This window comes from Rasamsonia emersonii (genome assembly GCF_000968595.1).
Source record: "Rasamsonia emersonii CBS 393.64 chromosome Unknown ctg1118621759671, whole genome shotgun sequence".
NCBI classification, from domain to species: domain Eukaryota; kingdom Fungi; phylum Ascomycota; class Eurotiomycetes; order Eurotiales; family Trichocomaceae; genus Rasamsonia; species Rasamsonia emersonii.
Window position 1 is genome coordinate 1 of NW_013563343.1, and position 14,134 is coordinate 14,134.

The window sequence follows — 14,134 nt, forward strand, 5'->3', positions numbered from 1 at the left end:
AATATTGCTAGAATCTTAGTCCCAAGTACGAGTGAATTCTTCATCTGGGCTATTATTTAATCTGATTGAGAAACGACAGATACCGCTGGCTAAGCATCTCCGGACACTCCTCCGCCAGCTGATGGCCATAGTCAAACTCTGCATACTGCACATTCTGCGCCACGCGCTCCATCTGCCGCTTGACCTCCCTGCCGATGAAGCTCTCGGCTCCGATCGCCAGCACGGGCACCGTCAGCTTCGTCCGCGCTGCCGCCTCGTGGTTCTGCTGGATGGTCGCCCTCGCGCGGAAAAAGCTGCACATGCTGCGAAGGGCGCCCGGTTGCGAGTATGTCCGCACATACTCGTCGACAGCGTCGTCGTCGATACTGGCCGGATCCGCGGCTTCGTTCTTGATAAACCAGCTGAAGTACTCGGGCTCGCGGCCGCGCAGCAGCAGCTCGGGGACGTCCGGCACAGCATAGAAGCCAACCTGCCAGAGATGCGGGCCCGGACGGTTGGGATCGAACTTCGCCCAGTCCTCAAGCCCGAACCCGGGGAGCATCATCTCCTGGAAGATGAGGCTTTTCACGCGCGAGGGATGCCGCACCGCCAGCTGGTACAGCGCCGCACCGCCCCAGTCCTCGCCGCACGCGTGGAACGTCTCGTGGCCCAAGGTCGTCATCAGCTCGGCCAGGTCGTCGGCCACAGTAGCCATATCGTAGCCGTTAGCGGGGTGGTCGCTGTCGCCGATGCCGCGCATGTCGGGGACGACGACGGTGAAGGAGGGCGTTAGGAACGGGATGACTTTGCGCCAGTGGTAGCTTGTTTTGGGGATCTGCCAGCCCTTATTAGACTTGTAGTCATGTTATGAGGGATGCAGGGGGGATGTAGGGGGGGGATGGTGTATATACCCCATGCTGAAGAAGCACCGCTGGCCCAGCGCCAGCAGTGTAGTAGTGTAGACGCACACCCGTTGACAGACGCCGGCGTCGATGCTCGACGGGGTGGCCTTTGTGGTCGAGGATTTTGATGCCCATGCTGTACTAGCTGGCTGGGGGAGAAGACAGGTGTGTTGTGTATCGATATATTAATATTAATATTCTAGATATAGTTTCTGTCGATCGAACCTTGTTGACCAGTCTTCCACTTCCGTCGGAGGGTTGCTCCGTTCGGGGGGTTTATCCGCACGTCACGTCATAGGTAGAATATTATAATTACAATAGGTATGTATGTCCATACATACATACGTACGTACGTACGTATGTTAATCAGGAGGCCTGCTCAACGCTTCGAATTGCAGTCAGTCATTGTTGGCTGTAAATTGAGTGAGTGAGTGAGTGAGTTGTCAGACAGACAGCAAGCATACAGGAAGGAAGCTCTTAGTTTACTTACTTGCTTACTTGCATATTATTTAACCAGCAGATTACGTGTGTATTTATTTATTTATTTATGGAAGCGTTTCCATTCATCATCTCTCCTCAGTACATGTATGTATGTACAGTACAGTACTATATTCCGGAGGATTACTATTAGATTAGATTAGTATATATAGTCCAGTCCAGTCTAGTCCAGCAGAAGGAGAAGAGAAGACCAGCATGAAGATGGAAATGATAGGGAGTACCTATTAGTGGGTATGTATGTATTATTTATTAAGCTGCTACTAGCAGGACGATAATATCATATATGGTCTTTGTTAGAAGTATCTGTACAGTATGAATTTTCTAGGTAATACCGCTTATGTGTTAAGAGATAGTTCCTGTCCTGTCCTGTATGTACATATAGGTATGTGATAATTAATTAATTAGGCTGTTTATGCTTGAAGTTACCTAAAAATAGTATTAATTTATTTATATGTATTTATTCGTGTCTTCTTCCTTTTCTTCTTTTTCTTTGTGACAGAACCCAATCTCATTCCTATCTAAGTAGTTTGAGGCAGTTAAACTATAAGAGACCAAGCTAGGGAAGGGAAGGAAAGAGAGAGAAAGAGGGGTTAGAGGTTAGTAGGAAGGAAATATTAGAAATACTGCCTAGTAAAACTATTATTACCTTCTATATTACCTATATAATAATATCCTATTGTTACGGACCAACAGAATGAGGCGCTGTCCAACACAGCAATGCAGAATGAAACAATACCCTGCAAAGGCAACAATCAGGCACAGGGAAGTCACGTGATCATCGTCCACATCATCGACCGTGGGGATGGACGACAACAAGGACGACATCGACCGTCATATCTCGTCCACAAGAAGGGACGACAGGATGGACGAAATGAAGGGATATAAAAGGAAGATCACTCTCACTCATGTATCTAGTCTTTCTAGATCGCGCTCAATTTCACAATCAGTTACTGAGATACTTACTTGGAGGGTCAGTAAGACATCTTACTACCATTGGTATACCTTTGGTATAGCTTTCGTAGGCGTTGCCCTGGCCTAGTCACTTGTGTTCTCGTTATTCAAGACCCCGATTACTTATCTATCAATCACCTACTTGGAGTTGATCACTGCGTGGGATCCTGGATTGGATCTGTGAACCTTCCCTAACCACCAACGTTAAGTATCGGTGACTTAAGTCAGCCCAACGTGTAATAATTATTTATATCTTAATATTAATTTAAGGTAACTACAAATTACTTTTACTTTTAAACCACTAATTTTTTCTACAACAAAGCATTTTTTTTTATTTGACAAAGGCTGGATAGATTCAAACCACAGCTTCTTTTCTACTTTTCAAGAAGAAAATGAGGTTTTTATTTTAATTATTTCTACACTAATTTAACTAGGCTGTCTACATAAGCTATCTAAATCCCCAGCTGGGGTTGTGGTTAAGAGATATTATGAGCCATAGTTTCGTGGTGCCAAAATCTAACATTTTGTAATAAAAGACCATCAAATTGCTATTTTTTAGACGTTTTTGTTTTTTTTTTTTTGGGTACTTGGAACCCCGGGACCCAGAACTAGTCCTGCGTATGTGTCTACATACATATATGTGCAGCTCTTTGTCCGGAATATCAACGATTAATTCCTGGAATGAGTACTTTCCCGATCTTTTTCTGGATGGAAGCTACCGAGGTAGGGAAGGTACTTCGATTCACTGGTTGTGAATCTAAGTGTCAAGTGTATATACAGTGAATCTATCTATCTACGGAGTATATACAAACAATTCGTAAATTTACACTCGATGCAAAGGCCGTGCGGGCTCTTCTATGCCTATTCAGATTTATGGCCTTTATCTGATATGTAATAGGATAGATATATGAATGTATGTATTACTTGGTTAATGGCTCATAGCAGCTTTCTTTGACAATCACAGCTATGCTGTTGCTGTCCTAATCAGGAATGTGTGCCTACAATTTCCCGATTCGTCGAGGGCAGTCCGGCTAAGTAGCCTATTCGGGCAGCCGTGCGCTAGACTTGCCTGATCCAGAAGCAGACGCGGGGAAGTAGCTGTCATGTTGTAGTAGGACGAGTAATGCTTCGTGAGCAGTGCTGCCATTCCTTCAATTGCCTGCTCAACAGCTCCTTGTACCTGTATTTGTAAAGGAATAGATGACTCCCTCCCCTTCGTCTACGGACCGACCCCAGACGCAGACTCAGACGCAGGATCAGACCCAGACGCGATCGACAAGATGTAGGACCGGCTGTCGACGATGTCGTATTCGACGGCGGAAATGTAGCAGTCTCTCTCTCTTTGTCTTTATTTTTCTTCTTTTTGATATATCCTGCTGACAACTGCAGGCGACGAAGCCAAACCCCGCTGTCGGAACTGCATCGAGAAAAACTTCCACTGCGAATACGGTCCGCAGGTGACGTTTCTCACGAAGAATGCGCATACAGTTGCGCCGGCTGAGATCCAGAGTTCGGGGGCTTCTTCTGCGAGGGCGGTGTATGATGTTATTCGGGTGAGCAGGAGTATATATATCTACTAGGAATATATGGATTATTTTGTAGGACCTGACTGACGACTTGTTGATGCAGTTTGTCAGCGAGGATCCCCAAAAGCGGTATTCGCTGGATGCTGTGGAGTCGTTGTCTCCCAGTGAGACTGGTGGGACATGTAGTTCTCAACTGGATCGTGGTGATCCATCTGACAAGGCAACGACTACGCCCGTAGCAGATGGCAGCGATAGGAGCAGGGTAAGCAGGGAGCACTCAAGCCAGAACAAGAATCAACATCAGCATCAGAATCAGGACCAGAATCCAGATCTAGATCCGCAAGAGAGAAGAGACAATCTTCACTATGACACAACTACCACGACTACGACCAGCATCCCCCTTTGGATACCTGATACCAATGAGGACAGCGTCGCAGAAAAAGGCCCGGAAAAAGGCCATTCTGACACGCAGAACACTCCTCGGACGACCAGTCATCATTACCATTCTACTACCGCGTTCAGTGATAGAGATGAATTTGCCGTCCGCGGACTGCTTGCCTTGGGTACTACTGGGATGATGGAAACTCAAGCCGAGACTCGAACACAGAGTTCGATGATGATGGGTTCTCAATCAAGCCACAGGATCGACTCGTCGTCGTCTGCAGGTAATGACAGAAGTGGGAGGGGTGTATACCAGCAGCAGCAGCAGCAGCAGCAAAAACAGCACAAAGATCAATCTCAACAAGAAAAAGCAAATAGGAGTAGCAGAGACAACAGCAACTTCCCTCTCAGTCCTGCTCCTGCAACCACTTCCACCAATCTGAGCAATGATCTCAACAGCAGCACCACCACCAACAACAACAATGTAACCATCTCCCAGAAAAGAGAATCCAGGACGCTGGACCTTCTCAGACATTACAGATATGAGGTTGCTCCTTGGGTAAGTTTCAACTTATTTACTGTTAACTCTGCTGAGTAAGAGGCTGGTTTGGTAGTGGGTTGCTTGCTGGATGGATAGATGTAGCTAGTTAGGTGTGGACGTGTTCGGTAAAGGATGAAAGATGAAAGACGAAAGATGGAGAGGGAGAAAACGATGAAAGCTCGAAGATAGGATCTCAATTTTTGCTTGCTGTTTGCTTCCTTGTCTGCTTCCTTGTTTGCTTCCTGTTTGCTTCCCTATTTGCTTGCTTGCTTGCTACTGACTGATGATAATAACTTGCAGCTCGATATATGCGACCTCTCGCACACATTCGGCATCACGGCCGTGCAGATCGCCATGGATACAACCAGTGCTACTGCCACTGCCACTACCACTACCACTGGCACAGGGTTCTCAATCTCGACCTCGAAGGCGAACTCAAACGCAATTCTTGCCAGCCTGCTAGTCCTCTCGGAGACATCGCTCAATCTGCTTCATGATCATGCTGTTGCCGTCTCTGGTCCTGGCGCTCACGAAAATCGTACTTCTGGCTCTGCCACTGGCTATGGGACATTAGATCCCTGTTCCACCGGCACAGTTACAGATACACTCGGGAACGATACCCTCTTGAATCCTAACAACAATAACGACGACTACCGCTCCACCGCAGGCCTGAATACAGATCCAGCTATAAACACTGATACTGACATGACCATGACCATGGATAATAACATAGCGACAGCAGTACTCCTTACGGCCCTAAGGAAAGTGCAGTCTTTCATTGCTGATATCCCGCGTTTTTGGAGGCGTGCAGATGCAACTGCGGATGCAACTGCAGATGCAGGTGCAGATCCAGGGTATAATGCAAAGCTGATGGATGCCCTGGCGATGCATGCGTCGTCCGGTAGGAGGGATATTGCGTCGGCGGTGTATTGGCTTTTTTTGAGATTGGGTATGTTGTTCCTATCTTCTACACCTAGGGTATTCATTCAGCTAGCTTGGACAATGGCAACGGGTTTATTTCTGCTAATGGCCACTTCTTTAGACGTCAGCGTTGCTCTCGCCAGCAATACTCCCGTGAAAGTCCCCCTTCCAATGTCTTTCCCCTTAAGTCCATCACTTGATTATATAGAAGACATCTACGCAAGACTCTTCCACTTCACGCATCTCCCACTGCTTCTCTGCGCCCATGCCCTGCTCTGGTGCAATGCCGACACCGACTCCGCCGGCACACCCCTCGACAGCTGGATGCAGCTCGTCGACGAGCTCGAGAGATGGTACCGCACGCGTCCGCAGGAATTCCAACCCATGCTGGAGCTCGACGCGGGCAACTTCCCCGTTGTCCTGTTCACCAACGGCGCGGGTATCTTTGGCAATCAGCTGTATCATACAGCCATGCTGCTGCTGCTGCAGCACAGGCCGCGAACAGCGCGGCTTGCGGACTCGCGTTTCCAGCCCTCGGTCATGTCTCCGCTGTGGCATGCCCAGCGCATCTGTAGCATTGCGTTGCACAATGATCGCCGCGAGTGCTGGGACTTGAGCTTGCTGGCTTCCTTCCTTGTCGCAGCAAAACGCATGACGCATGAGTCCCAGCATCAGGAGATATTGCATGGGTTTGCCCGCATAAAAGCCCTCACGGGATGGGACGTTGGCGAGTATCTGGATGATTTGCGACGGGAATGGTTGGACGGTACCTAGCCCTACTCAGTGACCATCCAGTACTCGATTGGGGGTTTCTGCTGCATGTAGTATAACCAGGGCACAATGAGCTCTTTCAGTCAGCCAGAAAATACTGCTGCGGATTCTCCACACGTTCTCTTCCAACTTTATACCCCCACGCAATCTCCAGATCTCTGATCCGCCAGCATGCCCCCCATCCCGTAGTCGCCTCGATACTCCGGATCAGGTTGACGATCGCCTCGTGCTCGGCTGGATGACTGAAATGCCTCCCTGCAATCCACAGCGGCTGGATGGCGTTGTTCAAGCAGCCCTGGTGCGGGTTCGCCAGGGAGATGCCGCAGATGCGACGGGCGTGCCACAACGTCGAAGTCGACGGCTCGGGCCGGAATTTGATGCTCTTGGGCATGATGTCCAGCAGGAGGATGCATGAGGTGTGGTAGAGCTGGTTCGATGAGATGGCCGCCCAATGGACGAAGAAAATGCGTGGAAAGGGCTTCGTGTTGGTCATCTTTACTGGGAGCAGCTCGCTGGGTCGCTCGGCGAGCCAGTTTTGCAGGTCTTCCCACAGCTGCAGCCAGCACTTGTGAAAGACCTCGCCCGTGCAGCCGTTGTCCTCGCCTAGTTCGGTGAATTTGGTGCGGTCAGCGACCAGTTCGCATGCCTTTGCGCAGAGATACACGGCGTAGTTGGCATGCATATCCGGAGACTTTGCCTCTTGGAACAGCCGACGGGCGTCTTCGTGCTGACAGCCAGGAGAAAGCCATTTCGCTGGCTTCAGAAGGGTGCACTGAGTGCCATCAGATATGAGTGCACCGCATACATCTGAACTCGTCAGCACATTCCAAAAAAAAGTCTACATTTATATCGACATACCCATCCTCGCGTAACACCAAAAAACAGCCTGCAGCACCCCCCTACTAAACCCATGGATACCAAACGCATCAAACAGCGCCGCACACCCCTCGAGATGACGGCGCCAGTCTTGTGCGCGCGCGGACATCATCTCCAAGCAGCACAGCAGCACGCAGGCGGCAACGACCTTGGGGTCGCGGCCCTGCAGCAGCAGCGGGCTCAGCAGGCGAATGGCCTCCTGGTAGAGCACGAGGCTGTCGAAGGAGTCGCGGATGCCCTGCTTGCGCTCCATCTGGCGGGCGGAGATGGCGAGGATGGCGTAGGAGAGGGCGGGGAAGTCGCGTGCCAGCGCGGGCAGTTGGATGCCGAAGGTGCATTGGCTGTCGAACATGTCGAGCTGGAGGAGATCAGTCAGATGTAGAAGAGTTGTATATTCTAGTTGTAAAAGGGAATTATACTGAATTATAGAGTTTTATGTAGTATATACATACCCAGGGCGCCACCTGACCAACATAATTCTGCAAATACCGAATCCGCTTGCTATTCGACAGAGCCGACGACGACTTCATCGCCGACATAGCATTAGTAGTAGCTCGCGACGAGAGCATCTCATGGCGATTATCATCCTCCTCCGCCCCAGCGCCCACCACAGGACTCCCCGCCCGCGTAGGCGCCGCCGACTGCGCAATGGTGAAGAGCATACATCGCAGCTCTTCCTGCGAGGCGAGATAGCCCGGGTTGTGCGAGAAGCCGTCGTGGTACATATACCAGCTGGCGGAGCTGAGGGGGGAGTGGGAGTGGGAATCGTGAAACTGAGGGTTTGCGCCTGGGGGGCTCCATTGGCATTGACATTGGCATTGACATAAAGGAGGAGGAGGAGGGACGAGTGATGGCTCCTCCCAGTCATGATGAGAGTCGCTGGCGTTGACGTTGATATCGACATTGACGCTGACATCATGCGATTGCAGTCTTTGCCGTTTGCTGAGTGGTTGTTGCTGATGCTGATATTGTTCGAGAGCGAACATTTGTATTTGTCCTGGGCATTGATAGATAAGATATAGATACTATTAGGTCGATAGGAAGAAATCCGGGGTTGGAGATAAAGACGAATATAAACGAGTATAAAAATAAACATGTGGGGAAGAAGCTTAATTAATATAACCCGCTCGCAAAACCTGCCGAATCTGTCAGAAGCAACAAGCCATTACCGTAATTATGAATAAAAGCATCATTATCAATACTTCTTTTCATGTATGATGTAGTATGTATGTATGTGCTATGAATCTAAGTATCAATCATTACCTCTGTAAAGACAATTCTTTTTCCAGGTGCATCTTTTGAATTTTCCACTGTCCAGCATGATTTCGTCCTCTTATCCAGTACAAATATACATAGTAGTGCTAGACATCGAAATGGAGGGCGTCAAACAGGTCAAAAAGTCAGCTATCAAGGCGCGATACGTCTTCATTGCGCCGCCGTCCGAGGAGGAGCTCGAAAAGCGTTTGCGGGGACGGGGTACCGAGACGGAGGAGAGCATCCAGAAGAGGCTCGCGCAGGCGAAGCTGGAGCTTGAGTTCGCCAAGACGGAGTGCATGACAAGATCATTGTCAACGACGATTTTGAAAAGGCATACAAGGAGCTGGAGGACTTTGTCTATGCGCCCCCGACAGAATAAGCTAAGAAGGTTACTCTAGAATATGAAAGTAAGTTCCCCTAACCCTCATTGTCCAATATCAAAAAGAATTTCCCGAAGCAAACACTTGAAGAAGACAGTGTTCCAATCCTATTCTTCTACTGTCTAGCCTTCGTAATATATACTATACTAGGACCCGAAGTGCAACACCAAGTCGTATGTTTATATATCCAACCTCACAAAATTTTGCAAAATGTCACATAATATTAGATATCCACAGATATCTGACCTCCCCTATAAATCCTACATATCTAACCTCAAATTTAGCCACAGAATTTTAGCAGTTATCCCTAATCTTAGTACGGAGTAAGTGACCCAGTTCATAGAAGAACCTGTCTCCCTGATTCGGGAGATTCATCTGTTTTTAAAAATGATCTTTTCTCTCAGGCAAGCAACTCTCGAGTTTAAATTGATTACTGATTTCAAAAGAAAAATTGAAACAAGAAAGAAAAAACTATTTGCAGAGTAATCACGACTTGAGGTCGAACAACTTTCTTTTTTTTCTTTTTTTTTTTTGCTTTGAAAAGAAAAGAAAATATCAGCATAGCACAAAAAAGGTCTTTTGAATCTTCTACCCTGGTGATGGTTTTTTTTATGGGCTGTCGTGGTTAGAATTTGCGTTTGTATGTACCTACTTACTTCGCCATCTCATTTCTTGCTTATTCCTTACACTGAAATAGTTCTGATAAATTACTGAGAATACCCTCAGATTATCCCATGGAATGTCTACTAATGTCTACTATACAGTCGCATCCACATCATCCACGACAAGCACCTTGATGCTCCCATTCCGCGGATCCGAACACAGCTGCATCGCCTCCACCGCCCGTTCCAGCGGATACACATGCGTCACCAGTTTCTTCAGGTCGAGGATTCCCCCGCTCAGACAGGCGATGGCCGGAGGCCAGGTGTCGTGGTAGCGGTTGATGAATTTCAGGTCGATCTGCAGTCATCAGTTAGACAGTGTGCAAACAGCACCGGAGAAAAAAAAAGGATGATTACCTCCGCCAGCGACAGGTGCATAAACGGGAGATTGTTGATGGTCGACTTGCCCACGCCAATCACGACAACAGTGCCGCCTCGTCGCGCCGCATACGCCGCTGTGCAGATACTGCTTTCGACGCCGGTACATTCCAGCACCGTCTCCGGGGCGAAATACTCGTCTGTGCCGAACAGCGCGCGGATGGCTTTGGCGTTGCCCCCTGCGTCGAGGGACCCGTCGATCTGGTAGGGGATGCAGCTGGGCACGAATTCCTTCGCAAAGGCTAGGCGACTGGGTTCTAGGTCCGTGATGACGATCGGATGAGCGCCCGAGGCGCGCGCTGCTGCCAGCGCGATCAGACCGATCGGTCCAGCGCCGCAGACTAGCACGCCTCGTCCAAGACTGAGTCTGGCAGTCCTGATGCCGTTCATCACGACGGAGAGGGGCTCTATCAGGGCGCCTTCGGCGAAGCTGATGTTGTCTGGGAGTCTGAATAAGGTCAGCCTGAGAAAATAAACAAAAAAGATGGGGTACAACTTGTGCAACCACTTCGCCGGGTGGACCTTGTATCGCTGCATCGTTCCATGGTAAGGATAGACGCCAGCGAACTGAACATCTTGACAGAGATTATATCGGCCGTCATTGCAGAGGAAGCATTCTCCACAGGGCACACCGGGCTCGATAGCCACGCGGTCTCCTGTTAAAAATCAGCATCTAATACAAGTATACCCTGAGATAGTGGTGTTTACCAGGCTTCAGATTGCTCACTCCCTCGCCGCACTTCAAGACCACACCCGCCGCCTCATGGCCGATAATACAGTCTCCTTCAAAGACGAGCGAGCCAATGCGTCCGGTTTTCCAGAAGTGGATATCGGATCTGCTCGACTACTAGTAAGTATGTACAGTACACTACATGCTGTCTGGACTGTTCTCTCTCAGGATGCTCCTTCATACCCGCATATCCCAGTCGCCTTGATCTGGAGGAGGACTTCTCCCCGTCCAGGCGCATAGACCGGAGCGTCGACCTGCTTGATGTTGTGGTTGGCGGTGACCTGTAGGGATGGGTTGGGGAGGGGTGTCTGGATGATGTTGGCGGTGGTGGATTGCTTGACGGGGACGCTGTCGCTGTCAGGGTCGCTGTTGCTGGAGGGCTGTTCGACAAGGACTGAAGGGGCCATTTTGTTGAATCCTTAGGAGGTAGTACTGCTATGCAGGTTATCCAGTTTGTATGCTATGCTATATATCAACACGAGTAATAAGATAATCAGCCGTGGCATTCGGCAAGGTAGGAGTGCCGACACAGGGAGTGGATTCTAGAACCAGCGGACTCTCTTATTCCACCTGTCCAGAGCTAATTCCAATTAATTAATTAGGCTGGTTGTTAATTATTCTCCGTCATGCAGGACCACGTCAAATTACCCTTTGCGGTAATCGGTGCCTCCAGTTGCCCTATACGGAAAGCGTCCAGACCAACGCAGAGCTCTCTTGCCCCTCGGTAGCAATCAATGTTTTATGTAGCTAGCTGTCTTGCTTACTTATGTCTTTGTGTCTGTTTGTCAATATCTCGCTGACGATTTATTTATCTCTCATTGCGGTACTCACATCCCATCGTTGCTTGAACACTGCGAGAAAGACTCAGAGAGTGTGATAGCGTCAGTCCCAATGACCATCGAACAAGCCCATTTAAACGGCTCTACAGCTGAAAACGATGGCACCAATCAGGTTTCCAGCTCCGCCCTTCCTCTCGTAAAAAAGCTGTCCAAAGACCACGATCTGGTCCTCAAGACATTCCGCCTGCTCGTCGCGGATCTGTGCCAGCAGTTCAATGGGGGGCATCCTGGGTACGCTTGATCATGGGATTAATATACATGCAGGAGGGAATGCTAAATATGTATTTTCTTTTCTTTTTTCCAGCGGAGCAATTGGCATGGCGGCCATCGGGGTGGCCTTGTGGAGGTATGTGATGCGATACGCGCCGCATACGCCGGATTACTTTAATCGCGATCGGTTTGTGCTGTCGAATGGTGAGTACATTACATACATATATACATGTAGTTAAATGTGTTGTTTGCATTCTGACTGTCCAGGCCATGCATGCCTCTTCCAGTACGTCTTCCTCCACCTCACCGGCTACAAGGCCATGACCTTCGACCAGCTCAAGTCCTACCACTCGGACCGCGTCGATGCCCTCTGTCCCGGACACCCGGAGATCGAGCACGAAGGTATCGAAGTGACGACCGGCCCTCTCGGCCAGGGCGTCGCCAACGCTGTCGGCCTGGCCATGGCCACGAAACACCTCACGGCGACATACAACCGGCCGGGCTACGAGGTCGTCTCCAACCACACGTGGTGCATGGTCGGCGATGCCTGCCTGCAGGAAGGCGTCGCGCTGGAGGCCATCTCTTTCGCTGGTCATCTCCGCCTGAACAACCTGACTGTCATCTACGACAACAACCAGATCACCTGCGACGGCTCCGTCGACCTGACCAACACCGAGGATGTCAACGCCAAGATGCGCGCTTGCGGCTGGGACGTGATCGATGTTGAAGACGGATGCTTCGACGTCGAAGGAATTGTCCAGGCTTTGGAGCAGGCGCGCGCATCGAGCGACAAGCCGACGTTCATCAACGTCCGGACGATCATCGGCCTGGGGAGCAAAGTCGCAGGCACAGCTGATGCCCACGGAGTGGCCTTTGAGGCCGAAGACGTCGCTGCGCAGAAGAAGGCCTACGGATTCAACCCGGACGAGTTGTTTGTCATTTCCGACACCGTGCGCGAGTTCTTCGCCGACCTCCCTGCCCGGGGAGAGGCTCTGGTGCAGGAATGGAACAAGCTGGTCGATGAATACTCGGCGAAATACCCCGACCTGGGCGCCGAGTTCCGCAGACGCATACGCGGAGAGCTCCCTGCCAACTGGAAGGACTTGATTCCGACCAGCTTCCCCGACAAACCGACTCCTTCGCGCGCGTCGTCCGGACTCGTGTTCAATCCCGTCGCAAAGGAGATCAATTCCTTCGTCGTGGGGACGGCCGATCTGTCGCCGTCGGTGAATATGGCCTGGCCTGGCAAGGTGGACTTCCAGCATGTAAGCCGAGATATATACATATATATACATTCCTTGCTTTCCAGATCAGCAGTCTGACTGATACAGCCCGACCTGCGAACGACCTGCGGCCTCAACGGCAACTACTCCGGGCGATACATCCACTACGGCGTGCGCGAGCATGCCATGTGCGCGATTGCCAACGGTCTGGCGGCGTTTGCCCCCAACACCATCATCCCCGTCACATCCTCCTTCTTCATGTTCTATCTGTACGCTGCTCCCGCCGTGCGGATGGGCGCGCTACAGCAGCTCCAGATCATCCACGCCGCGACACACGACTCCATCGGCATGGGCGAGGACGGGCCCACGCACCAGCCCATCGAGCTGGCCAGTCTGTTCCGCTCCATGCCCAATCTGCTGTACATCCGGCCCGGCGACAGCGAGGAAACGGCCGGCGCGTGGATCGTCGCCATCGAGGCGAAGCGCACGCCCACCATCATCTCGACGTCGCGACATGCGGTGCCGCAGCTCAAGCAGACGCGACGGGAGGGCGTCGCCCGAGGCGCCTATGTGCTGGAAGAAGTCGCCGACAAGAGAGCGGACGTGACGCTGATCGGCGTCGGGGCGGAGCTTTCCTTCGCGGTCGAAGTCGCGCAGCAGCTGAAGAAGAGGAACATCGCAGCCCGCGTCGTGAGCTTCCCCTGCCAGCGTCTGTTTGAGCAACAGCCCGTCGAGTACAGGCGGGAGACGCTGCAGCGACACCGCGGCATCCCGGCGGTCGTGATTGAGCCTTACACCCCGAACGGATGGGAGCGGTATGCGGACGCGGGGATTTGTCTGAAGCGGTTTGGACACAGTCTGCCGGGGAAGGCGGCGTACAAGTTCTTTGGGTATGAGATTGATGTGCTGACGGGCAAGGTGGTGGATTATCTGGAGAGAATACGGGAAGATGAGTTGTTGAGGAGGGAGTTTGTGGAGCTGTAAGACTGATAGAGACGTTTGTTTCAGTAAAAAAGGGAAGGTTGATATTAGGCTTGTCAAGTCTGTAGTCTGTATGCCACAGTCAGATTATGATCACAAGCGTGTAATTCCAAGAACAGGTGTAAAAA

The 14,134-nt window shown here is 50.7% G+C and overlaps 5 protein-coding genes across 5 annotated transcripts; 2 read left to right on the plus strand and 3 right to left on the minus strand.

Moving 5' to 3' along the window:
• Positions 1-52: 52 nt before the first annotated feature.
• T310_0242 (hydrolase or acyltransferase of alpha/beta superfamily) lies at positions 53-1,016 on the minus strand (the record flags this gene model as incomplete). The annotated part of the gene is made up of 2 exons (XM_013476844.1): positions 53-814; positions 948-1,016. The coding sequence occupies 2 exons, from the start codon at positions 1,014-1,016 to the stop codon at positions 53-55; spliced, it is 831 nt and encodes a 276-aa protein (XP_013332298.1).
• A 1,995-nt stretch (positions 1,017-3,011) lies between these two features.
• Positions 3,012-6,315, plus strand: T310_0243 (uncharacterized protein; the record flags this gene model as incomplete). Its single annotated transcript, XM_013476845.1, has 8 exons — positions 3,012-3,062; positions 3,229-3,243; positions 3,531-3,612; positions 3,720-3,883; positions 3,933-4,796; positions 5,079-5,727; positions 5,773-6,138; positions 6,194-6,315. 8 exons carry the CDS (start codon positions 3,012-3,014, stop codon positions 6,313-6,315), a joined length of 2,313 nt encoding a protein of 770 aa, XP_013332299.1.
• Positions 6,316-6,549: 234 nt separating this feature from the next.
• Positions 6,550-8,901, minus strand: T310_0244 (Uncharacterized protein; the record flags this gene model as incomplete). Its single annotated transcript, XM_013476846.1, has 5 exons — positions 6,550-7,277; positions 7,329-7,704; positions 7,799-8,343; positions 8,516-8,583; positions 8,699-8,901. 5 exons carry the CDS (start codon positions 8,899-8,901, stop codon positions 6,550-6,552), a joined length of 1,920 nt encoding a protein of 639 aa, XP_013332300.1.
• An 838-nt stretch (positions 8,902-9,739) lies between these two features.
• Positions 9,740-11,160, minus strand: T310_0245 (L-iditol 2-dehydrogenase; the record flags this gene model as incomplete). The annotated part of the gene is made up of 4 exons (XM_013476847.1): positions 9,740-9,943; positions 10,003-10,679; positions 10,732-10,859; positions 10,937-11,160. The coding sequence occupies 4 exons, from the start codon at positions 11,158-11,160 to the stop codon at positions 9,740-9,742; spliced, it is 1,233 nt and encodes a 410-aa protein (XP_013332301.1).
• A 484-nt stretch (positions 11,161-11,644) lies between these two features.
• T310_0246 (Formaldehyde transketolase) lies at positions 11,645-14,009 on the plus strand (the record flags this gene model as incomplete). Its single annotated transcript, XM_013476848.1, has 4 exons — positions 11,645-11,823; positions 11,897-12,006; positions 12,070-13,067; positions 13,134-14,009. 4 exons carry the CDS (start codon positions 11,645-11,647, stop codon positions 14,007-14,009), a joined length of 2,163 nt encoding a protein of 720 aa, XP_013332302.1.
• Between the last annotated feature and the right edge of the window lie 125 nt (positions 14,010-14,134).